This window comes from Staurois parvus, unplaced genomic scaffold, assembly GCF_062004578.1.
Source record: "Staurois parvus isolate SC_StPar_1 unplaced genomic scaffold, SC_StPar_1.0 ptg003213l, whole genome shotgun sequence".
Taxonomy (NCBI): domain Eukaryota; kingdom Metazoa; phylum Chordata; class Amphibia; order Anura; family Ranidae; genus Staurois; species Staurois parvus.
The window spans coordinates 17,004-43,366 of NW_028321009.1; the positions used below are offsets into that span (position 1 = coordinate 17,004).

At 55.8% G+C, this 26,363-nt stretch overlaps 2 protein-coding genes across 2 annotated transcripts in view; one reads left to right on the forward strand and one right to left on the reverse strand.

The window, feature by feature from the left end:
- Positions 1-11,488, reverse strand: part of LOC149428475 (arf-GAP with dual PH domain-containing protein 1-like) — a 28,485-nt gene extending 16,997 nt beyond the window's left edge. Inside the window, exons 1-2 of the mRNA XM_089667361.1 lie at positions 11,248-11,488; positions 5,036-5,188 (exon numbers count right to left, since the gene is read on the reverse strand). Coding sequence (XP_089523487.1) covers positions 5,036-5,126 — 91 coding nt within the window. The 5' untranslated portion in view covers positions 5,127-5,188; positions 11,248-11,488. The remainder of the gene's footprint in view (positions 1-5,035; positions 5,189-11,247) is intronic.
- TEFM (transcription elongation factor, mitochondrial) lies at positions 11,291-18,784 on the forward strand. Its single transcript, XM_089667360.1, is given in 5 exon segments — positions 11,291-11,415; positions 14,458-14,594; positions 14,596-14,883; positions 17,835-17,984; positions 18,343-18,784. Coding segments are annotated over 5 exon segments (1,038 nt in total). The 5' UTR covers positions 11,291-11,372; the 3' UTR covers positions 18,763-18,784.
- The last annotated feature ends 7,579 nt before the right edge of the window (positions 18,785-26,363 follow it).

The window sequence follows — 26,363 nt, forward strand, 5'->3', positions numbered from 1 at the left end:
CCCTACCCTGACCTCACCCTCCAACCCAACCACCTACCCTATAATTCTGTCCCCTACCCTGACCTAATCCTAACCCTCCAACCCGACCCTCTACCCTGACCTCACCCTCCAACCCAATCCCCTACCCTGACCTCACCCTCCAACCCAATACCCTACCCTGACCTCACCCTCCAACCCGATCCCATATCCTCTAATCCTGTCCCCTACCCTGACCTAATGCTAACCCTCCAACCCGATCCCCTACCCTGACCTCACCCTCCAACCCGACCCTCTACCCTGACCTCACCCTCCAACCACCTACCCTGACCTCACCCTCCAACCCGATCCCCTACCCTAACCTGACCCTCTAATCCTGTCCCCTACCCTGACCTAATCCTAACCCTCCAACCCGATCCCCTACCCTGACCTCACCCTCCAACCCAATCCCCTACCCTGACCTCACCCTCCAACCCAATCCCCTACCCTGACCTCACCCTCCAACCCAATCCCCTACCCTGACCTCACCCTCTAACCCAATCCCCTACCCTCACCCTCCAACCCAACCACCTACCCTCTAATCCTGTCCCCTACCCTGACCTAATCCTAACCCTCCAACCAGACCCTCTACCCTGACCTCACCCTCCAACCCGATCCCCTACCCTGACCTCACCCTCCAACCCGATCTTGTATCCTCTAATCCTGTCCCCTACCCTGACCTAATGCTAACCCTCCAACCCGATCCCCTACCCTGACCTCACCCTCCTACCCAATCCTCTACCCTGACCTCACCCTCCAACCCGATCCCCTACCCTGACCTCACCCTCCAACCCGATCCCCTACCCTGACCTGACCCTCCAACACGATCCCCTACCCTGACCTCACCCTCTAACCCTAACCTCTACCCTGACCTAACCCTCGAACCTGATCCCCTACCCTAACCTGACCCTCTAACCCAACCCCCTACCCTGACCTCACCCTCCAACCCAATCCCCTACCCTCTAATCCTGTCCCCTACCCTGACCTAATTCTAACTCTCCAACCCGATCCCCTACCCTGACCTCACCCTCCAACCCGATCCCCTACTCTAACCTGACCCTCTAACCCGATCCCCTACCCTGACCTCACCCTCTAATCCTATCCTCTACCCTGACCTCACCCTCCAACCCGATCCCCTACCCTAACCTGACCCTCCAACCCGATCCCCTACCCTAACCTGACCCTCCAACCCAACCCCCTACCCTGACCTCACCCTCCAACCCAATCCCCTACCCTGACCTCACCCTCCAACCCAATCCCCTACCCTGACCTCACCCTCCAACCCAATCCCCTAGCCTGACCTCACCCTCCAACCCAATCCCCTACCCTGACCTCACCCTCCAACCCAATCCCCTACCCTGACCTCACCCTCCAACCCAATCCCCTACCCTGACCTCACCCTCCAACCCAATCCCCTACCCTGACCTCACCCTCTAACCCAACCCCCTACCCTGACCTCACCCTCCAACCCAATCCCCTACCCTCTAATCCTGTCCCCTACCCTGACCTAATGCTAACCCTCCAACCCGATCCCCTACCCTGACCTCACCCTCCAACCCAATCCCCTACCCTGACCTCACCCTCCAACCCAATCCCCTACCCTGACCTCACCCTCCAACCCAATCCCCTACCCTGACCTCACCCTCCAACCCAATCCCCTACCCTGACCCCACCCTCCAACCCAATCCCCTACCCTGACCCCACCCTCCAACCCAATCCCCTACCCTGACCTCACCCTCCAACCCAATCCCCTACCCTGACCTCACCCTCCAACCCAATCCCCTACCCTGACCTCACCCTCCAACCCAATCCCCTACCCTGACCTCACCCTCCAACCCAATCCCCTACCCTGACCTCACCCTCCAACCCAATCCCCTACCCTGACCTCACCCTCCAACCCAATCCCCTACCCTGACCTCACTCTCCAACCCAATCCCTGGCCTATTCATAAGGGGAGTGGCCATGCAGGGACCTAGAAACCCCCCTCCCTGCCTCATACAGTCGGATCATTTCCCACGGACAGCTGTGTATGTGGTGGTTGGTGGGACAGGATGACACGTCTGATCTCATGATGTGTGTGGCGTGTGTGTATTAGTGTCTATGTATGTGGTGGTTGGTGGGACAGGATGACACGTCTGATCTCATGATGTGTGTGGCGTGTGTGTGTAATATGGTCTATGTATGTGGTGGTTGGTGGGACAGGATGACACGTCTGATCTCATGATGTGTGTGGCGTGTGTGTATTAGTGTCTATGTATGTGGTGGTTGGTGGGACAGGATGACACGTCTGATCTCATGATGTGTGTGGCGTGTGTGTAATATGGTCTATGTATGTGGTGGTTGGTGGGACAGGATGACACGTCTGATCTCATGATGTGTGTGGCGTGTGTGTAATATGGTCTATGTATGTGGTGGTTGGTGGGACAGGATGACACGTCTGATCTCATGATGTGTGTGGCGTGTGTGTAATATGGTCTATGTATGTGGTGGTTGGTGGGACAGGATGACACGTCTGATCTCATGATGTGTGTGGCGTGTGTGTAATATGGTCTATGTATGTGGTGGTTGGTGGGACAGGATGACACGTCTGATCTCATGATGTGTGTGGCGTGTGTGTAATATGGTCTATGTATGTGGTGGTTGGTGGGACAGGATGACACGTCTGATCTCATGATGTGTGTGGCGTGTGTGTAATATGGTCTATGTATGTGGTGGTTGGTGGGACAGGATTACACGTCTGATCTCATGATGTGTGTGGCGTGTGTGTAATATGGTCTATGTATGTGGTGGTTGGTGGGACAGGATGACACGTCTGATCTCATGATGTGTGTGGCGTGTGTGTAATATGGTCTATGTATGTGGTGGTTGGTGGGACCGGATGACACGTCTGATCTCATGATGTGTGTGGCGTGTGTGTAATATGGTCTATGTATGTGGTGGTTGGTGGGACAGGATGACACGTCTGATCTCATGATGTGTGTGGCGTGTGTGTAATATGGTCTATGTATGTGGTGGTTGGTGGGACAGGATGACACGTCTGATCACATGATGTGTGTGGCGTGTGTGTAACATGGTCTATGTATGTGGTGGTTGGTGGGACCGGATGACACGTCTGATCTCATGATGTGTGTGGCGTGTGTGTAATATGGTCTATGTATGTGGTGGTTGGTGGGACCGGATGACACGTCTGATCACATGATGTGTGTGGCGTGTGTGTAACATGGTCTATGTATGTGGTGGTTGGTGGGACCGGATGACACGTCTGATCTCATGATGTGTGTGGCGTGTGTGTAATATGGTCTATGTATGTGGTGGTTGGTGGGACAGGATGACATGTCTGATCTCATGATGTGTGTGGTGTGTGTGTAATATGGTCTATGTATGTGGTGGTTGGTGGGACAGGATGACACGTCTGATCACATGATGTGTGTGGCGTGTGTGTAACATGGTCTATGTATGTAGAATAGTTAAGTGCTGAATAAACAACAATTGCAGTAACAGCCCAGCCAGAGTCGCTGTCATCAGAAGGAAAGTGATTGTGCTGTGTGTGGCCTGCTGGTAGATAGGCAATGCATGGGAGGGCCTTACATCCCATACTGGGGGCACACGGGGGTCCGGGGGTCCATCTACCATAGGTCTGCCATGTGCTGCTCACATCATTATCAGAGTGTCCAAGAAAAGGGAAATACATGGTGTGACCGTGACAGACATGTGTGTGCCAACAGTACATGGAAGGTCCGTCCCAGCCAATCACAGCCACAGAACTCCACCAATTCACCTTCTCCATACACAATCACTTCACCTCCACTGTACAGGGAACACCAATACATTTCAACCAGACCAGGGACCTCAGCACAGGGATGGTGGGAGCCCCTCATAATGGGCACAGCAGGTGTACAGGGATGGTGGAAACCCCTCATAATGGGCACAGTGGGTGCACAGGGATGGTGGGAACCCCTCATAATGGGCACAGCAGGGGTACAGACCCGGGAACACAGCACAGGGATGGTGGGAAACCCCTCATAATGGGCACAGCGGGTGTACAGACCCGGGGACTCAGCACAGGGATGGTGGAAGCCCTCATAATGGGCACAGTGGGTGTACAGGGATGGTGGAAGCCCCTCATAATGGGCACAGTGGGTGTACAGACCCAGGGACTCAGCACAGGGATGGTGGAAGCCCCTCATAATGGGCACAGTGGGTGTACAGGGATGGTGGAAGCCCCTCATAATGGGTACAGTGGGTGTACAAACCCGGGAACTCAGCACAGGGAAGGTGGGAACCCCCCATAATGGGCACAGTGGGTGTACAGGGATGATGGGAACCCCTCATAATGGGCACAGCGGGTGTTCAGATCCGGGAATTCAGCACAGGGATGGTGGGAACCCCTCATAATGGGTACAGTGGGTGTACAAACCCGGGAACTCAGCACAGGGAAGGTGGGAACCCCCCATAATGGGCACAGTGGGTGTACAGGGATGATGGGAACCCCTCATAATGGGCACAGCGGGTGTACAGATCCGGGAATTCAGCACAGGGATGGTGGGAACCCCTCATAATGGGCACAGCGGGGGTACAGACCCGGGAACTCAGCACAGGGAAGGTGGGAACCCCCCATAATGGGCACAGTGGGGGTACAGGGATGATGGGAACCCCTCATAATGGGCACAGCAGGGGTACAGACCCGGGAACTCAGCACAGGGATGGTGGGAACCCCTCACAATGGTCACAGTATGTATACAGACCCCAGCAGTGAAGATCTCCTGTAATAGGGGGAGAAGAGCTGGTGAAATGCGTTCCTTGTTTTGTCTATGTATAGAGAGGGATGTCTCCTCTGGTGGTCACACAGGAAGATCTGTGACAGGTTGTGGTTGTGCGGGTTTCCACAGATCCTCCACATCCTGAAAAATGTGGCCATGGAGGGGCCACATCCATGTAGTGGGGGGGGGGAGGACAGGAGACCTATCAGAGCCCAGGGGGAGACGGCACACATCCCCACATTACCTGAACCTGCCCGTACCTGGCTGTCCACAGTCCGCACACTGAGAGTTCTCTGGAAGACGTAGAAGTTCCAGAACTTTCTGACTGCGATCCGCCATCCTCCTATCCATGTATGTCAGAGAGAACGTCCAGCCGTGTCCCCAGCCGTGTCATGCAGCCGAGTGTCACCGATCTATGTGAGCAAACAGACAAGTCACCAAAACTTGTACTCAATGCCAAGTCCCCTCCCTGAGTGTGACAGCAGCAGGCAGACCCGACTAACACACATTTCCCTTTTCTAGGTCAATGACACACAGCCTCCAAGAGGGAGAGAGAGAGGGGGGGACAGGAGAGGGGGAGAGAGAGAGAGACGGGGGGGGCAGGAGAGGGGGAGAGAGAGAGAGACGGGGGGGACAGGAGAGGGGGAGAGAGAGAGAGACAGGGGGGGGCAGGAGAGGGGGAGAGAGAGAGAGAGACAGGGGGGGGGGCAGGAAAGGGGGAGAGAGAGAGAGACAGGGGGGGGCAGGAAAGGGAGAGAGAGAGAGACAGAGAGAGGGGGGGCAGGAAAGGGGGAGAGAGAGAGACAGAGAGAGGGGGGGCAGGAAAGGGGGAGAGACACAGAGAGGGGGGGGGGCAGGAAAGGGGGAGAGAGAGACAGAGAGAGAGGGGGGGGGGACAGGAGAGGGGGAGAGAGAGAGAGACGGGGGGGGGGCAGGAGAGGGGGAGAGAGAGAGAGAGAGAGAGGGGGGGGCAGGAGAGGGGGAGAGAGAGAGAGGGGGGGGCAGGAGAGGGGGAGAGAGAGAGAGAGGGGGGGCAGGAGAGGGGGAGAGAGAGAGAGAGAGGGGGGGGGGCAGGAGAGGGGGAGAGAGAGAGAGGGGGGGGGCAGGAGAGGGGGAGAGAGAGAGAGAGGGGCAGGAGAGGGGGAGAGAGACAGAGAGAGGGGGGGGGCAGGAGAGGGGAGAGAGAGAGAGGGGGGGGGCAGGAGAGAGGGAGAGAGAGAGAGAGAGGGGGGGGGGCAGGAGAGGGGGAGAGAGAGAGAGGGGGGGGGCAGGAGAGGGGGAGAGAGAGAGAGAGGGGGGGGGCAGGAGAGGGGGAGAGAGACAGAGAGAGGGGGGGGCAGGAGAGGGGGAGAGAGAGAGAGAGAGGGGGGGGCAGGAGAGGGGGAGAGAGAGAGGGGGGGGGCAGGAGAGGGGGAGAGAGAGAGAGAGGGGGGGGCAGGAGAGGGGGAGAGAGACAGAGAGAGGGGGGGGCAGGAGAGGGGGAGAGAGAGAGAGGGGGGGACAGGAGAGGGGGAGAGAGAGACACAGGGGGGGGACAGGAGAGGGGGAGAGAGAGAGAGAGGGGGGGGCAGGAGAGGGGGAGAGAGAGAGACAGAGAGAGGGGGGGGCAGGAAAGGGGGAGAGAGACACAGAGAGAGGGGGCAGGAAAGGGGGAGAGAGAGACACAGGGGGGGGCAGGAAAGGGGGAGAGAGAGAGACACACAGAGGGGGGGGGCAGGAGAGGGGGAGAGAGAGAGACAGGGGGGCAGGAAAGGGGGAGAGAGAGACAGAGAGAGGGGGGGCAGGAAAGGGGGAGAGACACAGAGAGAGGGGGGCAGGAAAGGGGGAGAGAGACAGAGAGAGGGGGGGCAGAGAGAGAGAGACAGGGGGGGCAGGAAAGGGGAGAGAGACACAGAGAGAGGGGGCAGGAAAGGGGGAGAGAGAGACACAGGGGGGGGCAGGAAAGGGGGAGAGAGAGAGACACAGAGGGGGGGGGCAGGAGAGGGGGAGAGAGAGAGACAGGGGGGGCAGGAAAGGGGGAGAGAGACAGAGAGGGGGGGCAGGAAAGGGGGGAGAGAGAGACACAGGGGGGGGCAGGAAAGGGGGAGAGAGAGAGACACAGAGGGGGGGGGCAGGAGAGGGGGAGAGAGAGAGACAGGGGGGGGCAGGAAAGGGGGAGAGAGAGAGACAGAGAGAGAGGGGGGTGGCAGGAAAGGGGGAGAGACACACAGAGAGGGGGGCAGGAAAGGGGGGGAGAGGGGGGGGGCAGGAAAGGGGGGGAGAGACACAGAGAGAGGGGGCAGGAAAGGGGGAGAGAGAGAGACAGGGGGGGCAGGAAAGGGGGAGAGAGAGACACAGAGGGGGGGCAGAAAAGGGGGAGAGAGACACAGAGGGGGGGCAGGAAAGGGGGAGAGAGAGAGACAGAGAGAGGGGCAGGAGAGGGGGAGAAAGAGCGAGAGGGGCAGGAGAGGGGGCAGAAGAGAGGAGGGGGGCAGGAGAGGGGGAGAGAGAGAAAGAGGGACAGGAAAGGGGGAGAGAGGGACAGGAAAGGGGGGGAGAGAGAGACAGAAACACAGGAAAGGGGGGGGGGAGAGACACAGAGCAGGACAGGAAATGGGGGGGGGGAGAGGGACGAGAAAGGGGGAGAGAGAGAAAGGGACGAGAAAGGGGGAGAGGGACAAGAAAGGGGGAGAGAGGGACAAGAAAGGGGGAGAGAGAGAGGGACAAGAAAGGGGGAGAGAGAGAGGGACAAGAAAGGGGGAGAGAGAGAGGGACAAGAAAGGGGGAGAGAGAGAGGGACAAGAAAGGGAGAGAGAGAGAGGGGGGGGCAAGAAAGGGAGAGAAAGAGAGAGAGACAAGAAAGGGGAGAGAGGGGGGACAAGAAAGGGGGGAGGGACAAGAAAGGGGGGAGAGAGAGAGGGGGGCAGGAAAGGGGGAGAGAGGGGGAGGAAAGGGGGAGAGAGACAGAGGGACAGGAAAGGGGGAGAGACAGAGAGAGGGACAGGAGAGGGGGACGAGAGAGGGGGGGGGAGAGAGGGGGAGAGGGGGGGAAGAGAGAGAGGGGGGCAGGAAAGGGGGAGAGAGGGACAGGAAAGGGGGAGAGAGGGAGGGGGAGAGAGGGACAGAGACACGGGAAAGGGGGAGAGAGGGAGGGGGAGAGACACGGGAAAGGGGGGGGGGGAGAGAGAGACAGAGGGACAGGAAAGGGGGGGAGAGAGGGGCAGGAAAGGGGGGGGGACAGAGAGGGAGGGGGGAGAGAGACAGAGAGGGACAGGAGAGGGGGGGGGAGAGACAGAGAGGGGGAACAGGAGAGGGGGGAGAGAGAGACAGAGGGGGGGGCAGGAAAGGGGGGGAGAGAGACAGAGAGGGGCAGGAAAGGGGGGAGAGAGAGAGAGAGACAGGCAAGGGGGGGAGAGAGGGGGGGGGGCAGGAAAGGGGGGGGGAGACAGAGAGGGGCAGGAAAGGGGGGAGACAGAGAGGCGGGAAAGGGGGGGGGAGACAGAGGGACAGGAAAGGGGGGGAGACAGAGGGACAGGAAAGGGGGGGAGAGAGAGGGGCAGGAAAGGGGGGGGAGAGACAGAGAGGGACAGGAGAGGGGGAGAAAGAGAAGGGGAGAGCAGGGGGTGAGAGAGAAGCATGTTACAATGTATTTATTGGGAATGGATGAGTTCAGGGTGATGGGCAGTGTTCGTTTTCTGCCACCACCATGTTTCACGGTGGGGATGGTGTGTTCAGGGGGATGGGCAGTGTTAGTTTTCCCCCACACATAATGTTTTCCTTTTAGGCAGTAAAGTCCCATGTTGGTCTCCTCTGACCAGAGCCCCTTCTTCCACACGTTTGCTGTCCCCCCACATGGCTTCTCACAAACTGCAGACGGGACTTCTTCTGGCTTTCCTCCAACAATGGCTTCTTCTTGTCACTCTTCCATAAAGGCAGATTTGTGGAGTGACGACTAATAGTTGTCCTGAGGACAGATTCTCCCACCTGAGCTGTGGATCTCTGCAGCTCCTCCACAGTTCCCATGAGCCTCTTGGCTGCTTCTCTGATGAATGCTCTCCTTGCCCGGCCGGTCAGTTTAGGTGGACGGCCACATCTTGGTAGGCTGGCAGTTGTGCCGTACTCCTCCCATGTTCGGATGATGGATTGAACACAGTGCTCCGCGAGATGGTCAAAGCTTGGGATATCATTTTATACCCTAACCCTGCTTTACACTTCTCCACAACTTTATCCCTGACCCGCCTGGTGTGTTCCTTGGCCTTCATGATGCTGATTGGTCACTAATGTTCTCTAACAAACCTCCTGAGGGGTTTACAGAACAGCTGGATTTATATTGAGATCACATGACACACAGGGGGACTCTATGTACTAATCAGGTGACTTCTGAAGGCAATTGGTTCCACTAGATTGTAGTTAGGGGGATCAGAGTAAAGGGGCTGAATACAAATGTCCCCCACACTTCTCACAGATTTATTGGTTACAAATGTTGGAAACCATTTCTCATTTCCTTCCACTTCACAATGATGGGCCACTTTGTGTCCGTCCATCACATCCAATCCCAATACAATACATTGTAACGTGACAACATGGGGGGGGATACATTGTAACATGACAACATGGGGGGGGGATACATTGTAACATGACAACATGGGGGGGGGATACATTGTAACATGACAACATGGGGGGGGGATACATTGTAACATGACAACATGGGGGGGGGATACATTGTAACATGACAACATGGGGGGGGGGGGATACATTGTAACATGACAACATGGGGAGGGGATACATTGTAACATGACATGAGGTGGGATACATTGTAACATGACAACACGGGGGGGGATACATTGTAACATGACAACACGGGGGGGGATACATTGTAACATGACAACATGGGGGGTGGGATACATTGTAACATGACAACACGGAGGGGGGGGGAATACATTGTAACATGACAACACGGGGGGGGATACATTGTAACATGACATGAGGTGGGATACATTGTAACATGACAACACGGAGGGGATACATTGTAACATGACAACACGGGGGGGGGGATACATTGTAACATGACATGAGGTGGGATACATTGTAACATGACAACACGGGGGGGGGATACATTGTAACATGACAACACGGAGGGGGGGGGGGAATACATTGTAACATGACAACACGGGGGGGGGGATACATTGTAACATGACAACATGGGGGGGGGGGGTATACATTGTAACATGACATGAGGTGGGATACATTGTAACATGACAACACGGGGGGGATACATTGTAACATGACAACACGGGGGGGGATACATTGTAACATGACAACACGGGGGGGGGGGGATACATTGTAACATGACATGAGGTGGGATACATTGTAACATGACAACACGGAGGGGGGGGGAATACATTGTAACATGACAACACGGGGGGGATACATTGTAACATGACAACATGGGGGGGGTATACATTGTAACATGACAACATGGGGGGGGGGGTATACATTGTAACATGACATGAGGTGGGATACATTGTAACATGACAACACGGAGGGGGGGGGGAATACATTGTAACATGACAACACGGGGGGGGGGATACATTGTAACATGACAACATGGGGGTGATACATTGTAACATGACAACATGGGGGGGGGATACATTGTAACATGACATGAGGTGGGATACATTGTAACATGACAACACGGGGGGGGGATACATTGTAACATGACATGAGGTGGGATACATTGTAACATGACAACACGGGGGGGATACATTGTAACATGACAACACGGGGGGGGGGATACATTGTAACATGACATGAGGTGGGATACATTGTAACATGACAACACGGAGGGGGGGGGGGGAATACATTGTAACATGACAACACGGGGGGGGGATACATTGTAACATGACAACATGGGGGGGGGGATACATTGTAACATGACATGAGGTGGGATACATTGTAACATGACAACATGGGGGACATTTCAGGGGGGGGGAGGGGAATACATTGTAACATGACAACATGGGGGACATTTCAGGGGGGGGGGGGAATACATTGTAACATGACAACATGGGGGGGCATTTCAGGGGGGAGGGGAATACATTGTAACATGACAACATGGGGGGATACAATGTAACATGACAACATGGGGGTCATTTCGGGGGGGGGGGGGATACATTGTAACATGACAACATGGGGGACATTGGGGGGGGAGGGAAATACATTGTAACATGACAACACGGGGGGATACAATGTAACATGACAACATGGGGGACATTGGGGGGGGGGGGAACTTTCTCAAGGCACTGTAGAGAAGGGTAGAGCAGGGAGGTAGAGAGGGGCAGAGCGGAGAGATAGAGGGCTGATCCCCCCCAGACTCTATCACCCTCTATGGAGGAGCCCTCTCCTACCCGTTGCCCCCTCGGAGAACTGAGCCCCCCCAGTCTCTATCACCCTCTTTGGGGGGAGAACCAATCGAACACCCCACGCTCCTCACTTTAAACACGCCCATTTTGGCTCCTTATATAGGGCGTGTCCTGCCGCCACAGTCCCGCCCACAAGAGGCGGGCTAACGACGTTCAGGAGTAGCGGCAATCATTGACGTCATCAATCAGCGCCTCCATGCTGGTATCCCGGAAAGCTCTCACCGCCGTCACCGCTACCGGTAATGACTCTCCTCCCCTTATTACACGTCACAACAGTCGACCAATCGGATGGTAGACCGTGCAGTGAGCAGGTGGTGTCGGTCTGCCCCTACCGGTGGGGTCACCGGGCCCAGCACCGTGTCCGTGATATGTATGACCCTGGAAATGTCCCACACATCGCCCCTCCCCCACAGATACATGACAAGGGGTCACCCCAGTGTCTCCACCTCCCATGTGGGGTCACCCTGCTTCTGCAGCGGCATCAGGCACCGACCTACAGTACCCTCCTCATCCCTCAACACATATCACTTACCCAGGTTCTGGGGAGTCAGCTCTGCACCCTGTCTGTATTACATCAGGCCCTGGCCCCGTGTCACCATATGTGTGCGGGCTTAAAGGGATGAAGTGGCAACCGTACGCTGACATCCCCCCGCCTCCTCCATACGGCATCGGGCACTGACATCACCTCTCCTCCATACGGCATCGGGCACTGACATCACCTCTCCTCCATAGGGCATCGGGAGCTGACATCCCCCCGCCTTCTCCATACGGCATCGGGCGCTGACATCGCCTCTCCTCCATACGGCATCGGGCACTGACATCACCTCTCCTCCATAGGGCATCGGGAGCTGACATCCCCCCGCCTTCTCCATACGGCATCGGGCACTGACATCACCTCTCCTCCATACGGCATCGGGCACTGACATCACCTCTCCTCCTCCATACGGCATCGGGCACTGACATCACCTCTCCTGCATAGGGCATCGGGAGCTGACATCCCCCCGCCTTCTCCATACGGCATTGGGCACTGACATCACCTCTCCTCCATACGGCATTGGGCACTGACATCACCTCTCCTCCATACGGCATCGGACGCTGACATCACCCTGCCTTCTCCATACGGAATCGGGCGCTGACATCACCTCTCCTCCATACGGCATCGGGCGCTGACATCCCCCCGCCTCCTCCATACGGCATTGGGCACTGACATCACCTCTCCTCCATACGGCATCGGGCACTGACATCACCTCTCCTCCATACGGCATCGGACGCTGACATCACCCTGCCTTCTCCATACGGAATCGGGCGCTGACATCACCTCTCCTCCATACGGCATCGGGCGCTGACATCCCCCCGCCTCCTCCATAGGGCATCGGGCGCTGACATCCCCCCGCCTCCTCCATAGGGCATCGGGCGCTGACATCCCCCCGCCTCCTCCATAGGGCATCGGGCGCTGACATCCCCCCGCCTCCTCCATAGGGCATCGGGCGCTGACATCCCCCCGCCTCCTCCATAGGGCATCGGGCGCTGACATCCCCCCGCCTCCTCCATAGGGCATCGGGCGCTGACATCCCCCCGCCTCCTCCATAGGGCATCGGGCGCTGACATCCCCCCGCCTCCTCCATAGGGCATCGGGCGCTGACATCCCCCCGCCTCCTCCATAGGGCATCGGGCGCTGACATCCCCCCGCCTCCTCCATAGGGCATCGGGCGCTGACATCCCCCCGCCTCCTCCATAGGGCATCGGGCGCTGACATCCCCCCGCCTCCTCCATAGGGCATCGGGCGCTGACATCCCCCCGCCTCCTCCATAGGGCATCGGGCGCTGACATCCCCCCGCCTCCTCCATACGGCATCAGGCGCTGACATCCCCCCTCCTTCTCCATACGGTATTGGGCACGGACATTCCCCCGCCTTCTCCATATGGCATTGGGCACTGACATTATCCTTCCTTTACTATGCATCATTGAGTACTGACATCACCCCGCCTTCTCCATACGGCATCGGGCACTGACATCACCCCGCCTTCTCCATACGGCATCGGGCACTGACATCCCCCCTCCTTCTCCATACGGCATTGGGCACTGACATCCCCCCTCCTTCTCCATACGGCATTGGGCACTGACATCCCCCCTCCTTCTCCATACGGCATTGGGCACTGACATCCCCCCTCCTTCTCCATACGGCATTGGGCACTGACATCCCCCCTCCTTCTCCATACGGCATTGGGCACTGACATTCCCCCGCCTTCTCCATACAGCATTGGGCACTGACATTATCCTTCCTTTACTATGCATCATTGAGTACTGACATCACCCCGCCTTCTCCATACGGCATCGGGCACTGACATCACGCCTTCTCCATACGGCATCGGGCACTGACATCACACCTTCTCCATACGGCATCGGGCACTGACATCACCCCGCCTTCTCCATACGGCATCGGGCACTGACATCACCCCGCCCTTCTCCATACGGCATCGGGCACTGACATCACCCCGCCCTTCTCCATACGGCATCGGGCACTGACATCACCCCGCCCTTCTCCATACGGCATCGGGCACTGACATCACCCCGCCCTTCTCCATACGGCATCGGGCACTGACATCACCCTGCCTTCTCCATACGGCATCGGGCACTGACATCCCCCCTCCTTCTCCATACGGCATTGGGCACTGACATCCCCCCTCCTTCTCCATACGGCATTGGGCACTGACATCCCCCCTCCTTCTCCATACGGCATTGGGCACTGACCTTCCCCCGCCTTCTCCATACGGCATCGGGCACTGACATCCCCCCTCCTTCTCCATACGGCATCGGGCACTGACATCCCCCCTCCTTCTCCATACGGCATCGGGCACTGACCTTCCCCCGCCTTCTCCATACAGCATTGGGCACTGACATTATCCTTCCTTTACTATGCATCATTGAGTACTGACATCACCCCGCCTTCTCCATACGGCATCGGGCACTGACATCACGCCTTCTCCATACGGCATCGGGCACTGACATCACACCTTCTCCATACGGCATCGGGCACTGACATCACCCCGCCTTCTCCATACGGCATCGGGCACTGACATCACCCCGCCTTCTCCATACGGCATCGGGCACTGACATCACCCCGCCCTTCTCCATACGGCATCGGGCACTGACATCACCCCGGCCTTCTCCATACGGCATCGGGCACTGACATTACCTTACATTCAGCATAGAACACTTGATGCTGACATAATGCCCTATCCATGCAGCCCTGCCACTCTCCTGCTGTTTCTGTCTTCCAGGGAGACAACTGACCAGGTGGTCATGTCCTTTCACCAGGGTAAAGCAGCGGCCAGTACACTCTTCCTGCTCTCTGGGCCGTCAGGTCACTCTACAGGAAGTGAGCTCATTGGAGGAGAATGTGAAGAGCAGTCTGGACAAGGACCTACACTCTGGAGCAGAGAGACGTCCTCCTGCGTTTATTAAACTCTGCTTCAGAGAGCAAGCTGGAATGTGTGAAGGAGTTGAAGGGAAAGACAGCGGCCAGCATTGTGCAGTACCGTGAACAGTACGGCCCTTTCCCAGACCTGGCCTCCCTGCAGCAGCTTTCTTTCCAGCCCGCCTTTATCCACAAACTTTGTCAATCCATGCTGAGCCTCCATGACAGAACTGACCCCAAAATTGTGGCCAAATTTCTAAAGCCGGATATCCCTGTCTGTAGGCTGCAGGTAAGAGGACAGGGGAGATATAGCCATCGCCACTAGAGAGCATCAGCTGTACCGACGGCTCCTCACCCCTTTGAAGGCGTCAGTTGTAGTGCCGACTTCTCCACCCCTAGAGGACATCATTTGTAGTGCTAGATCCTTCACACTCACCCCTAGAGGTCATCAGCTATAGTGCCAACACCTCCACCCCTAGAGGACATCACTTGTAGTACTAGATCCTTCACACTCACCCCTAGAGGTCATCAGCTATAGTGCCAGTTCTTCCACCCCTAGAAGGCATCAGTTGTAGTGCCGACACCTCCACCCCTAGAGGACATCATTTGTAGTGCTAGATCCTTCACACTCACCCCTAGAGGTCATCAGCTATAGTGCCTGTTCTTCCACCCCTAGAGGACATCACGTGTAGTGCCGACACCTCCACCCCTAGAGACATCACATGTAGTGCTAGATCCTTCACACTCACCACTAGAGGTCATAAGCTATAGTGCCAGGTCTTCCACCCCTAGAAGGCATCAGTTGTAGTGCTGACACCTCCACCCCTAGAGGACATCACTTGTAGTGCTAGATCCTTCACACTCACCACTAGAGGTCATCGGCTATAGTGCCAGTTCTTCCAGCCCTAGAGGACATCACGTGTAGTGCCGACACCTCCACCCCTAGAGGACATCATTTGTAGTGCTTGATCCTTCACACTCACCCCTAGAGGTCATCAGCTATAGTGCCTGTTCTTCCACCCCTAGAGGACATCACTTGTAGTGCCGACACCTCCACCCCTAGAGGACATCACTTGTAGTGCTAGATCCTTCACACTCACCCCTAGAGGTCACCAGCTATAGTGCCTGTTCTTCCACCCCTAGAGGATATCAGTTGTAGTGCCGACACCTCCACCCCTAGAGGACATCACTTGTAGTGCTAGATCCTTCACACTCACCACTAGAGGTCATCAGCTATAGTGCCTGTTTTTCCACCCCTAGAGGATATCACATGTAGTGCCGACACCTCCACCCCTAGAGGACATCACTTGTAGTGCTAGATCCTTCACACTCACCCCTAGAGGTCATCAGCTATAGTGCCTGTTCTTCCACCCCTAGAGGACATCACTTGTAATGCCGACACCTCCACCCCTAGAGGACATCATTTGTAGTGCTTGATCCTTCACACTCACCCCTAGAGGTCATCAGCTATAGTGCCTGTTCTTCCACCCCTAGAGGACATCACTTGTAATGCCGACACCTCCACCCCTAGAGGACATCATTTGTAGTGCTAGATCCTTCACACTCACCCCTAGAGGTCATCAGCTATAGTGCCTGTTCTTCCACCCCTAGAGGACATCACGTGTAGTGCCGACACCTCCACCCCTAGAGGACATCACATGTAGTGCTAGATCCTTCACACTCACCACTAGAGGTCATAAGCTATAGTGCCAGGTCTTCCACCCCTAGAAGGCATCAGTTGTAGTGCCGACACCTCCACCCCTAGAGGACATCACTTGTAGTGCTAGATCCTTCACACTCACCACTAGAGGTCATCGGCTATAGTGCCAGTTCTTCCAGCCCTAGAGGACATCACGTGTAGTGCCGACACCTCCACCCCTAGAGGACATCATTTGTAGTGCTTGATCCTTCACACTCACCCCTAGAGGTCATCGGCTATAGTGCCTGTTCTTCCACCCCTAGAGGACATCACTTGTAGTGCCGACACCTCCACCCCTAGAGGACATCACTTGTAGTGCTAGATCCTTCACACTCACCCCTAGAGGTCACCAGCTATAGTGCCTGTTCTTCCACCCCTAGAGGATATCAGTTGTAGTGCCGACACCTCCACCCCTAGAGGACATCACTTGTAGTGCTAGATCCTTCACACTCACCACTAGAGGTCATCAGCTATAGTGCCTGTTCTTCCACCCCTAGAGGACATCACGTGTAGTGCCGACACCTCCACCCCTAGAGGACATCACTTGTAGTGCTAGATCCTTCACACTCACCACTAGAGGTCATCAGCAATAGTGCCTGTTTTTCCACCCCTAGAGGATATCACATGTAGTGCCGACACCTCCACCCCTAGAGGACATCACTTGTAGTGCTAGATCCTTCACACTCACCCCTAGAGGTCATCAGCTATAGTGCCTGTTCTTCCACCCCTAGAGGACATCACTTGTAATGCCGACACCTCCACCCCTAGAGGACATCATTTGTAGTGCTTGATCCTTCACACTCACCCCTAGAGGTTATCAGCTATAGTGCCTGTTCTTCCACCCCTAGAGGACATCACTTGTAATGCCGACACCTCCACCCCTAGAGGACATCATTTGTAGTGCTTGATCCTTCACACTCACCCCTAGAGGTCATCAGCTATAGTGCCTGTTCTTCCACCCCTAGAGGACATCACGTGTAGTGCCGACACCTCCAGCCCTAGAGGACATCACATGTAGTGCTAGATCCTTCACACTCACCCCTAGAGGTCATCAGCTATAGTGCCAGTTCTTCCACCCCTAGAAGGCATCAGTTGTAGTGCCGACACCTCCACCCCTAGAGGACATCACATGTAGTGCTAGATCCTTCACACTCACCCCTAGAGGTCATCAGCTATAGTGCCTGTTCTTCCACCCCTAGAAGGCATCAGTTGTAGTGCCGACACCTCCACCCCTAGAGGACATCCTTCGTAGTGCTAGATCCTTCACACTCACCCCTAGAGGTCATCAGCTATAGTGCCAGTTCTTCCACCCCTAGAAGGCATCAGTTGTAGTGCCGACACCTCCAGCCCTAGAGGACATCACATGTAGTACTTGATCCTTCACACTCACCACTAGAGGTCATCAGCTATTTGTACCCCATCCCCACTGGAAGTCAGTGTCGGTTTTGTGGTAATTACAATGAGTCTTGTAGGTGGAGAAGCATGTGGACTGTCCATCTTCCCTACTTCTTGATACAAAGTGGCAGTTTTTGTCTTTGTAGCAGGCGGAGAGTATTGTATCCATCGTCTTTGGATTGAGAAAGCTGGCCTGGGCTCACGTTGACTGCACAATGACAGTTCGAGAGTGGCAGCAGCGCGAATGCTTCCAGTTCCCGAAGGGAAAACACCAGCCGGAAGTGTATCTGGAAAATGTAAGTGACTGAATCTCTGTGATAACATGGTCAGTAGTGAGGAACTACAAATCCCAGGCAGCATGGGAACGATCTGCTGGCTGTAGGAAGGGTGATTCCAGTCGGACCTTAATGGGAATGTTGGCCGTTCCCGTGGGATTTTAGATGTGTGCCCAGTATTCATCCTCCGATGTCTGCGTTTGCTCACAGTTGTTCCTTCAATCCTTATTGTTGGCAATGTGGGAACACTGGTTGCTGAGCAGTGTGAAGGTGTTCTCAGCCCCGCTCCCTGATGTGTTGGCATTCTGACCTTTTATTTTGGCGTACAGCTTGCTCAGTCTGGTGTGTGATTGGACTAACCCTCTCCCCTTGTCTACAGATCTCCTCGGTGGTCTCTGACATCCCACGGGCAGATTTTTACATCCTGGAAAAGCATGCCCTTTCCACTCAGAACAATGTTCTCTTTCCCGTGGTGTTACATTTGCACACAGTGGAAGCCATGCTGTACTGTCTGTTGAACCCTCCATTAACAGCGGAGCAGCGGGTGCTCACCATGAACAAGAGAACGGTGGGGAAACACTTTGACATCATGCTGGGAAGTTTAAAGACTAGCGGAGTGGAAGCCGTACAAAAACTCATAGCGGAGGCCAGCATTGTACCCAAACCCCGCGTGGCCTTCACTCCAGATCTTCTGCACCAATACCACCAACACTTCCAGCCCCGAGGGCGGGTCCGCAACGAGGAGATGTGTGACGCTTTACTGCAGGCTGTAACTGTCTATGATCTGGCTCTGTTCTAGAAATAAAGGTCTGTAGACGTGAGGGCGGCTGGCTGTTCATCCAGGGTGATGCGGACCCTTACACCTCAGTATGTGTCCCCCCCCCAGTCATAGAAGGGGTGAAGTTGGTACGTGTCCCCCCATTCATAGAAAAGGAAGTGGCAGTATGTATCCCCCCAATCATATATGACACTGCCTTTTCTATGAATGGAGGGGGACACGTAGACTCCTCCACCTCTTCTATGAAAGGGGGGGATGCGTACCACCATTTAATTTTCTATGAATGGAGGGGACACGTAGACTCCTCCACCTCTTCTATCAAAAGGGGGGATGTGTACCACCACTTAATTTTCTATGAATGGAGGGGGACACGTAGACTCCTCCACCTCTTCTATGAAAAGGGGGGATGTGTACCACCACTTAATTTTCTATGAATGGAGGGGACATGTAGACTCCTCCACCTCTTCTATGAAAAGGGGGGATGTGTACCACCACTTAATTTTCTATGAATGGAGGGGACATGTAGACTCCTCCACCTCTTCTATGAAAAGGGGGGATGTGTACCACCACTTAATTTTCTATGAATGGAGGGGACATGTAGACTCCTCCACCTCTTCTATGAAAAGGGGGGATGTGTACCACCACTTAATTTTCTATGAATGGAGGGGACATGTAGACTCCTCCACCTCTTCTATGAAAAGGGGGGATGTGTACCACCACTTAATTTTCTATGAATGGAGGGGGACACGTACAAAAACCAAACTGCTTCCATTTTCATAAAACTAACATGGGGTGATCCAGAAAACATGTAAAACTGGTCTACAACAACCAGCACTACCCCCACAAAGAGTATGTGTATCCCTATTTGGCATCATGAGCTCTCATCAATGACTGTCTCACAGGACAGAAGCAGTAACATGTACATAGTAATACACGTACCTGAAGTAGTTGTACAATACATGTTTGGATACACAAGAAAAAGCAGGCAGAAACTAAGAATAAACATGAAAAAGACAGAGAAAAGGGTAACCAAGCTGTATCTGGTGTCTGCGTGTAATAACCATGAACATGACCAGGTCTTGGAATTCACACATAAGAAGTATGTTGCGGTCAGAAGTGGTATGTTGGACCTTGTGTCACGGTAACATGATATAAGATCATACCACAAGGCTCAGTAATGTCTCTAACCAAGTGGAAGGGATCCAGGCTGGGGGTACCTAGCTGAGCCTCTCAACGTTCCACAAATGTACCAGAACTACCTGTGGTGATAGACCATGTTCCCCATGGGGGTGGGACACGCTGGTGATAGACCATGTTCCCCATGGGGGTGGGACACGCTGGTGATAGACCATGTTCCCCGTGGGGGTGGGACACGCTGGTGATAGACCATGTTCCCCATGGGGGTGGGACACGCTCACTCTTCCACACACTTTTAGGTCTGGCTCAGTCCAGGGCAATCGTTTTGTTGCAGACCTCAGGGCACAATGGCAGGGGGCCACTTATTTGATGTTTCCCATTTTGTCACCTCCTTTGTGTGTTTTTTTTCTCATTAGGATGGAGGGTGAGGGTCCTCAAGCCTGCTCTGAAGTGTAGGGGGAAGATGCATGGCCATTAGGTTCCTTCCTCTCCTGTTCTTGGCGGGGGGGGCTCTTTGGGAAAGCTCCCTGACCTAGTACTTGGTAGTCAGCTTTGGCTAGCCACAAGGAACGGGGTCCGCCAGGCCTTTTGGCTAGGTGGACAATGTAAACCCTTTGTCCCTGTCAGGAGCCTTGCGTCCCGGGGATCAGGGTCCAGGTCCTACCCTTTCCGGGGGTGAACAAAAGCACACCCCTAAGTGCACTTTTTTTGTGTTTTTACACTTGCATTTTTTGTACACTTAGTTTTCGTTTTTTTGCACATCCGCAGACTTGGGAAAAAAAAAAAAAAACCCTTTCCCTTGATGGTGTGTCATTGGGCTCTCCCTTCATGGTGTGTCATTGGGGGTCTCCCTTCATGGCGTGTCATTGGGCTCTCCCTTCATGGCGTGTCATTGGGGTCTCCCTTGATGGCGTGTCATTGGGGTCTCCCTTCATGGCGTGTCATTGGGGGTCTCCCTTCATGGCGTGTCATTGGGGGTCTCCCTTCATGGCGTGTCATTGGGGGTCTCCCTTCATGGCGTGTCATTGGGGGTCTCCCTTCATGGCGTGTCATTGGGGGTCTCCCTTCATGGCGTGTCATTGGGGGTCTCCCTTCATGGCGTGTCATTGGGGGTCTCCCTTCATGGCGTGTCATTGGGCTCTCCCTTCATGGCGTGTCATTGGGGGTCTCCCTTCATGGCGTGTCATTGGGGGTCTCCCTTCATGGCGTGTCATTGGGCTCTCCCTTCATGGCGTGTCATTGGGCTCTCCCTTCATGGCGTGTCATTGGGCTCTCCCTTCATGGCGTGTCATTGGGCGTCTCCCTTCATGGCGTGTCATTGGGCGTCTCCCTTCATGGCGTGTCATTGGGGGTCTCCCTTCATGGCGTGTCATTGGGGGTCTCCCTTCATGGCGTGTCATTGGGGGTCTCCCTTCATGGTGTGTCATTAAACTGGAGTTCCAGTTAAGTAAAAAATACAAGTTAGCAGCTACAAAAACTGTATCTGCTAAGTTTTATAATGCAGACACTTACCTGTCCCGGGGTCCAGCGGTGTCCACACCGGCCATCTTCTCTCCTCAGCTAAGGCAACTTTAGTGTGGGTAACTGGCTCTGACAGCTTGTGGCTTCACAGCCGGGTGCCCACTGAGCATGTGCGAGAAGCGCTGTGCTTTGTGAATGGTCCGCCAGTCTTCTGGGGCCTGTCACGTGTCCCACTATGGGGAGGACACCTTCCATTTCTGAGGTGATGGCAGCCAAAGAGGAAGCGGGTATCTGTCAAAATTGGGTACCCTCTCCAAAGGTGCCAATCCTTAGACGAGGAACGGAGCAACAAAGCATTAAAGCAGAACTTACCCTTTTGGGTGGAACTCCAATTGAAATGCCTTTATCCAATGAGCTTTTATTGGGGGATAACCATTGGCTGCTATAATGTCCCTAACTATACACAGAAAGCGGAGAATGACAAGATCTTGAAGCTTCAAAGTTCTCTTCATCTAACCAGCCAAGTAAACACAGCTTAGGATATAGCTGGAGGGTGAGAGGTAACAATGTCGGCGATCGGGGATGTCCCCCCAGTCCAGGAAGGGAGGGCGAGAGGAAAACGTGTCGGCGATCGGGGATGTCCCCCCAGTCCAGGAAGGGAGGGCGAGAGGAAAACGTGTCGGCGATCGGGGATGTCCCCCCAGTCCGGGAAGGGAGGGCGAGAGGAAAACGTGTCGGCGATCGGGGATGTCCCCCCAGTCCGGGAAGGGAGGGCGAGAGGAAAACGTGTCGGCGATCGGGGATGTCCGGGAAGGGAGGGCGAGAGGAAAACGTGTTGGCGATCGGGGATGTCCCCCCAGTCCGGGAAGGGAGGGGCGAGAGGAAAACGTGTCGGCGATCGGGGATATCACCCCAGTCCGGGAAGGGAGGGTGAGAGGAAACCGTGTCGGCGATCGGGGATATCAGCCCAGTCCGGGAAGGAAGGGCGAGAGGAAACCGTGTCGGCGATCAGGGATATCACCCCAGTCCAGGAAGGAAGGGCGAGAGGAAACCGTGTCGGCGATCAGGGATATCACCCCAGTCCAGGAAGGGAGGGCGAGAGGAAAACGTGTCGGCGATCGGGGATATCACCCCAGTCCAGGAAGGGAGGGTGAGAGGAAACCATGTCGGCGATCAGGGATATCACCCCAGTCCAGGAAGGGAGGGTGAGAGGAAACCATGTTGGCGATCAGGGATATCGCCCCAGTCCGGGAAGGCACCGATTGGGGCATTTCCACAGCATCTGCAGTAATGTGCCTCCACCTCACAAGGCTGCCATAGGGGGGATCCCGTGTCATACAAATATTATTTGTGGGGTACGAGAAGTACGGTGAATTATAACTACGATTGTGAGAGGGAGATAGAGAATCTGCTGATATATTACAAAGTATTGCAGACTATTCCTCGTCAGGAACATGTTCCGGGTGTGAGGACTGAGGTGTCCTACAGGCAGGGGATGAGACTTGGAGTCTGTATGAGGGAACATACAAGGAAGGAATCTCACCTTTCCTGTGTTATGAAAGTGTGAACTGCTGTAGAAGTGGGTTTGGTCAGTGACCACGGGGGCAACGTCTGACTGAGCTGTAATGGCGTGGTTGGCTTGTAAATAGTGAAATTGAGCAGGATTCGCCTATGGGGGCCCCGTCTCCATGGGCCGGGAGTGTACAGACCGCACCAGGGGGGCTCCGTCTCCATGGGCCGGGAGTGTACAGACCGCACCAGGGGGGCCCCGTCTCCATGGGCCGGGAGTGTACAGACCGCACCAGGGGGGCCCCGTCTCCATGGGCCGGGAGTGTACAGACCGCACCAGGGGGGCTCCGTCTCCATGGGCCGGGAGTGTACAGACCGCACCAGGGGGGCCCCGTCTCCATGGGCCGGGAGTGTACAGACCGCACCAGGGGGGCCCCGTCTCCATGGGCCGGGAGTGTACAGAACGCACCAGGGGGGCCCGTCTCCATGGGCCGGGAGTGTACAGACCGCACCAGGGGGGCCCCGTCTCCATGGGCCGGGAGTGTACAGACCGCACCAGGGGGGCCCCGTCTCCATGGGCCGGGAGTGTACAGACCGCACCAGGGGGGCCCCGTCTCCATGGGCCGGCAGGGTACAGACCGCACCAGGGGGGCCCCGTCTTCATGGGCCGGGAGTGTACAGACCGCACCAGGGGGGCCCCCGTCTTCATGGGCCGGGAGTGTACAGACCGCACCAGGGGGGCCCCGTCTTCATGGGCCGGGAGTGTACAGACCGCAACCAGGGGACCCAATCTTCATGGGCCGGGAGTGTACAGAATGCACCAGGGGGCCCCGTCTGCATGGGCCGGGAGTGTACAGAACGCACCAGGGGGCCCCGTCTTCATGGGCCAGGAGTGTATGGACCGCACCAGGGGGGCCCCGTCTGCAGTGGGCCGGGAGTGTACAGAACGCACCAGGGGGGCCCCGTCTGCAGTGGGCAGACTGTTGTAGCTGTATTGGTCACACAAGTCTGTTCATGAATACTGGAGAAAACAAATGATAAAACACAAGACAAACTCCCATGGAAGTTCCAGGAGGAAGTCATGAAAAATATGTGAGAAGAGGGCCGGGCCCTTCTTAGCCCTCACGGGTTGTTTGTTCTGACTTTCTTTTCTTGGCTGGAAATGCCCCCATCTGGTGTCACAGCAATCAGAAAGGTGGTATGCAGCCAGTGGCGGGGTGGTGTCACCCTCCTGTCACATGACATATATAACTGATTCCCATCAGAAAACCCTGTTTCATGTGTATGCGTGTCTGTTGATTTGGGAGTAGGTGCAAGGCCAGCCCAGGGCCACAATTCAGTTCTACAGGAGATAGGACCCCCAGATAAAACAGTGGCTCTGACACACAGGACCTGAAACAAGAACTGTCTGTCCTGTCTTACACTGGCCACACATTATAGTCTTCCTTCAGATGTACCGAACCATCTAATATGAAGGCAGGCCTGTAGACGTTCCGGGCGTGCGCAGTCAGGCAGGCCTGTAGACGTTCCGGGCGTGCGCAGTCAGGCAGGCCTGTAGACGTTCCGGGCGTGCGCAGTCAGGCAGGCCTGTAGACGTTCCGGGCGTGCGCAGTCAGGCAGGCCTGTAGACGTTCCGGGCGTGCGCAGTCAGGCAGGCCTGTAGACGTTCCGGGCGTGCGCAGTCAGGCAGGCCTGTAGACGTTCCGGGCGTGCGCAGTCAGGCAGGCCTGTAGACGTTCCGGGCGTGCGCAGTCAGGCAGGCCTGTAGACGTTCCGGGCGTGCGCAGTCAGGCAGGCCTGTAGACGTTCCGGGCGTGCGCAGTCAGGCAGGCCTGTACACGTTCCGGGCGTGCGCAGTCAGGCAGGCCTGTACACGTTCCGGGCGTGCGCAGTCAGGCAGGCCTGTACACGTTCCGGGCGTGCGCAGTCAGGCAGGCCTGTACACGTTCCGGGCGTGCGCAGTCAGGCAGGCCTGTACACGTTCCGGGCGTGCGCAGTCAGGCAGGCCTGTACACGTTCCGGGCGTGCGCAGTCAGGCAGGCCTGTACACGTTCCGGGCGTGCGCAGTCAGGCAGGCCTGTACACGTTCCGGGCGTGCGCAGTCAGGCAGGCCTGTACACGTTCCGGGCGTGCGCAGTCAGGCAGGCCTGTACACGTTCCGGGCGTGCGCAGTCAGGCAGGCCTGTACACGTTCCGGGCGTGCGCAGTCAGGCAGGCCTGTACACGTTCCGGGCGTGCGCAGTCAGGCAGGCCTGTACACGTTCCGGGCGTGCGCAGTCAGGCAGGCCTGTACACGGCCTAGTGGAAGGTAGATATAAGACGGCTAACCCGGGACTAACAAAGGAGGACAATCTGCTCTGTATCCCTCCAATCAGTAGCCAGCCTGCAGCTCACCAACCACTCACAAGACGGATCCTGCCAAATCGCTCGCTACATGAAGGAACACACCTCGCAGGTAAACATCAGTCAGGCAACAGAGGTAGATGGCTCTTTATTCAAAACCTCCTTTAATGTTCCAGAATGCCATTAAGGAAAAAAAAAAAAAAACATTTGATACAAAAAGTCCGAGCCATTAATAAAAAACATTAAAAAGTCATACAGGACACAGCTTGTGGGGGGGGAGGGGTATACAAAGCTGTACAGAGTATATACAATCCAGCACTATATATACAGAGTACGTGAAGACTGGATGAGGCAGTGCAGACAGTGGGGGGGAGGGGCAGACACACAGAACAAGAATCTGACTTCATGATGAGGGCGGCACTGACAACAGCTCGAGCTTTATTCCCGGATTCACACAGCGAGGCAAGTCTGCCTGGTCTTTCCAGAATGTGCTGCCAGCGCTCGCAGAGCCCCGGGGATCCCGGCACGTGCTGCCAGCGCTCGCAGAGCCCCGGGGATCCCGGCACGTGCTGCCAGCGCTCGCAGAGCCCCGGGGATCCCGGCACGTGCTGCCAGCGCTCGCAGAGCCCCGGGGATCCCGGCACGTGCTGCCAGCGCTCGCAGAGCCCCGGGGATCCCGGCACGTACTGGCAGCGCTCACAGAGCCCAAGGGATCCCGGTATGTACTGGCAGCGCTCACAGAGCCCCGGAGGATCCCGGTATGTACCAGTTCCAGGGGTTCCCAATATGTACTGGTGCCACTCACAGAGCCCCTGGTGTTTCCAATGTAAGTGGGCAGTAAGGAAGGGGAGGTACCTCTAGGAGCACAGTACACCCTCCAATCTACGGGGAGTAATATCACAGTCCAGTCTTCCCACGGAGATCAGTATGAAGGCACTGTGTGTGTAATATATACAATGTACTTCTGAATTGTATGATTTTATAATAAAATATCTAAGTGTGAATAAATTAATAACACATACATCGTTCTGTACACCAGACACAGGCTCCTCCCAGCAGCGCACAATCCCTACACTAACCATTCACACAGTGCAGCCGAGGATTATGGGAAATCTGCCGCCAGACTGTTCAGCGTCGTCTTCGGTAACTCGAGGTGAATTCCCTCCAAATAA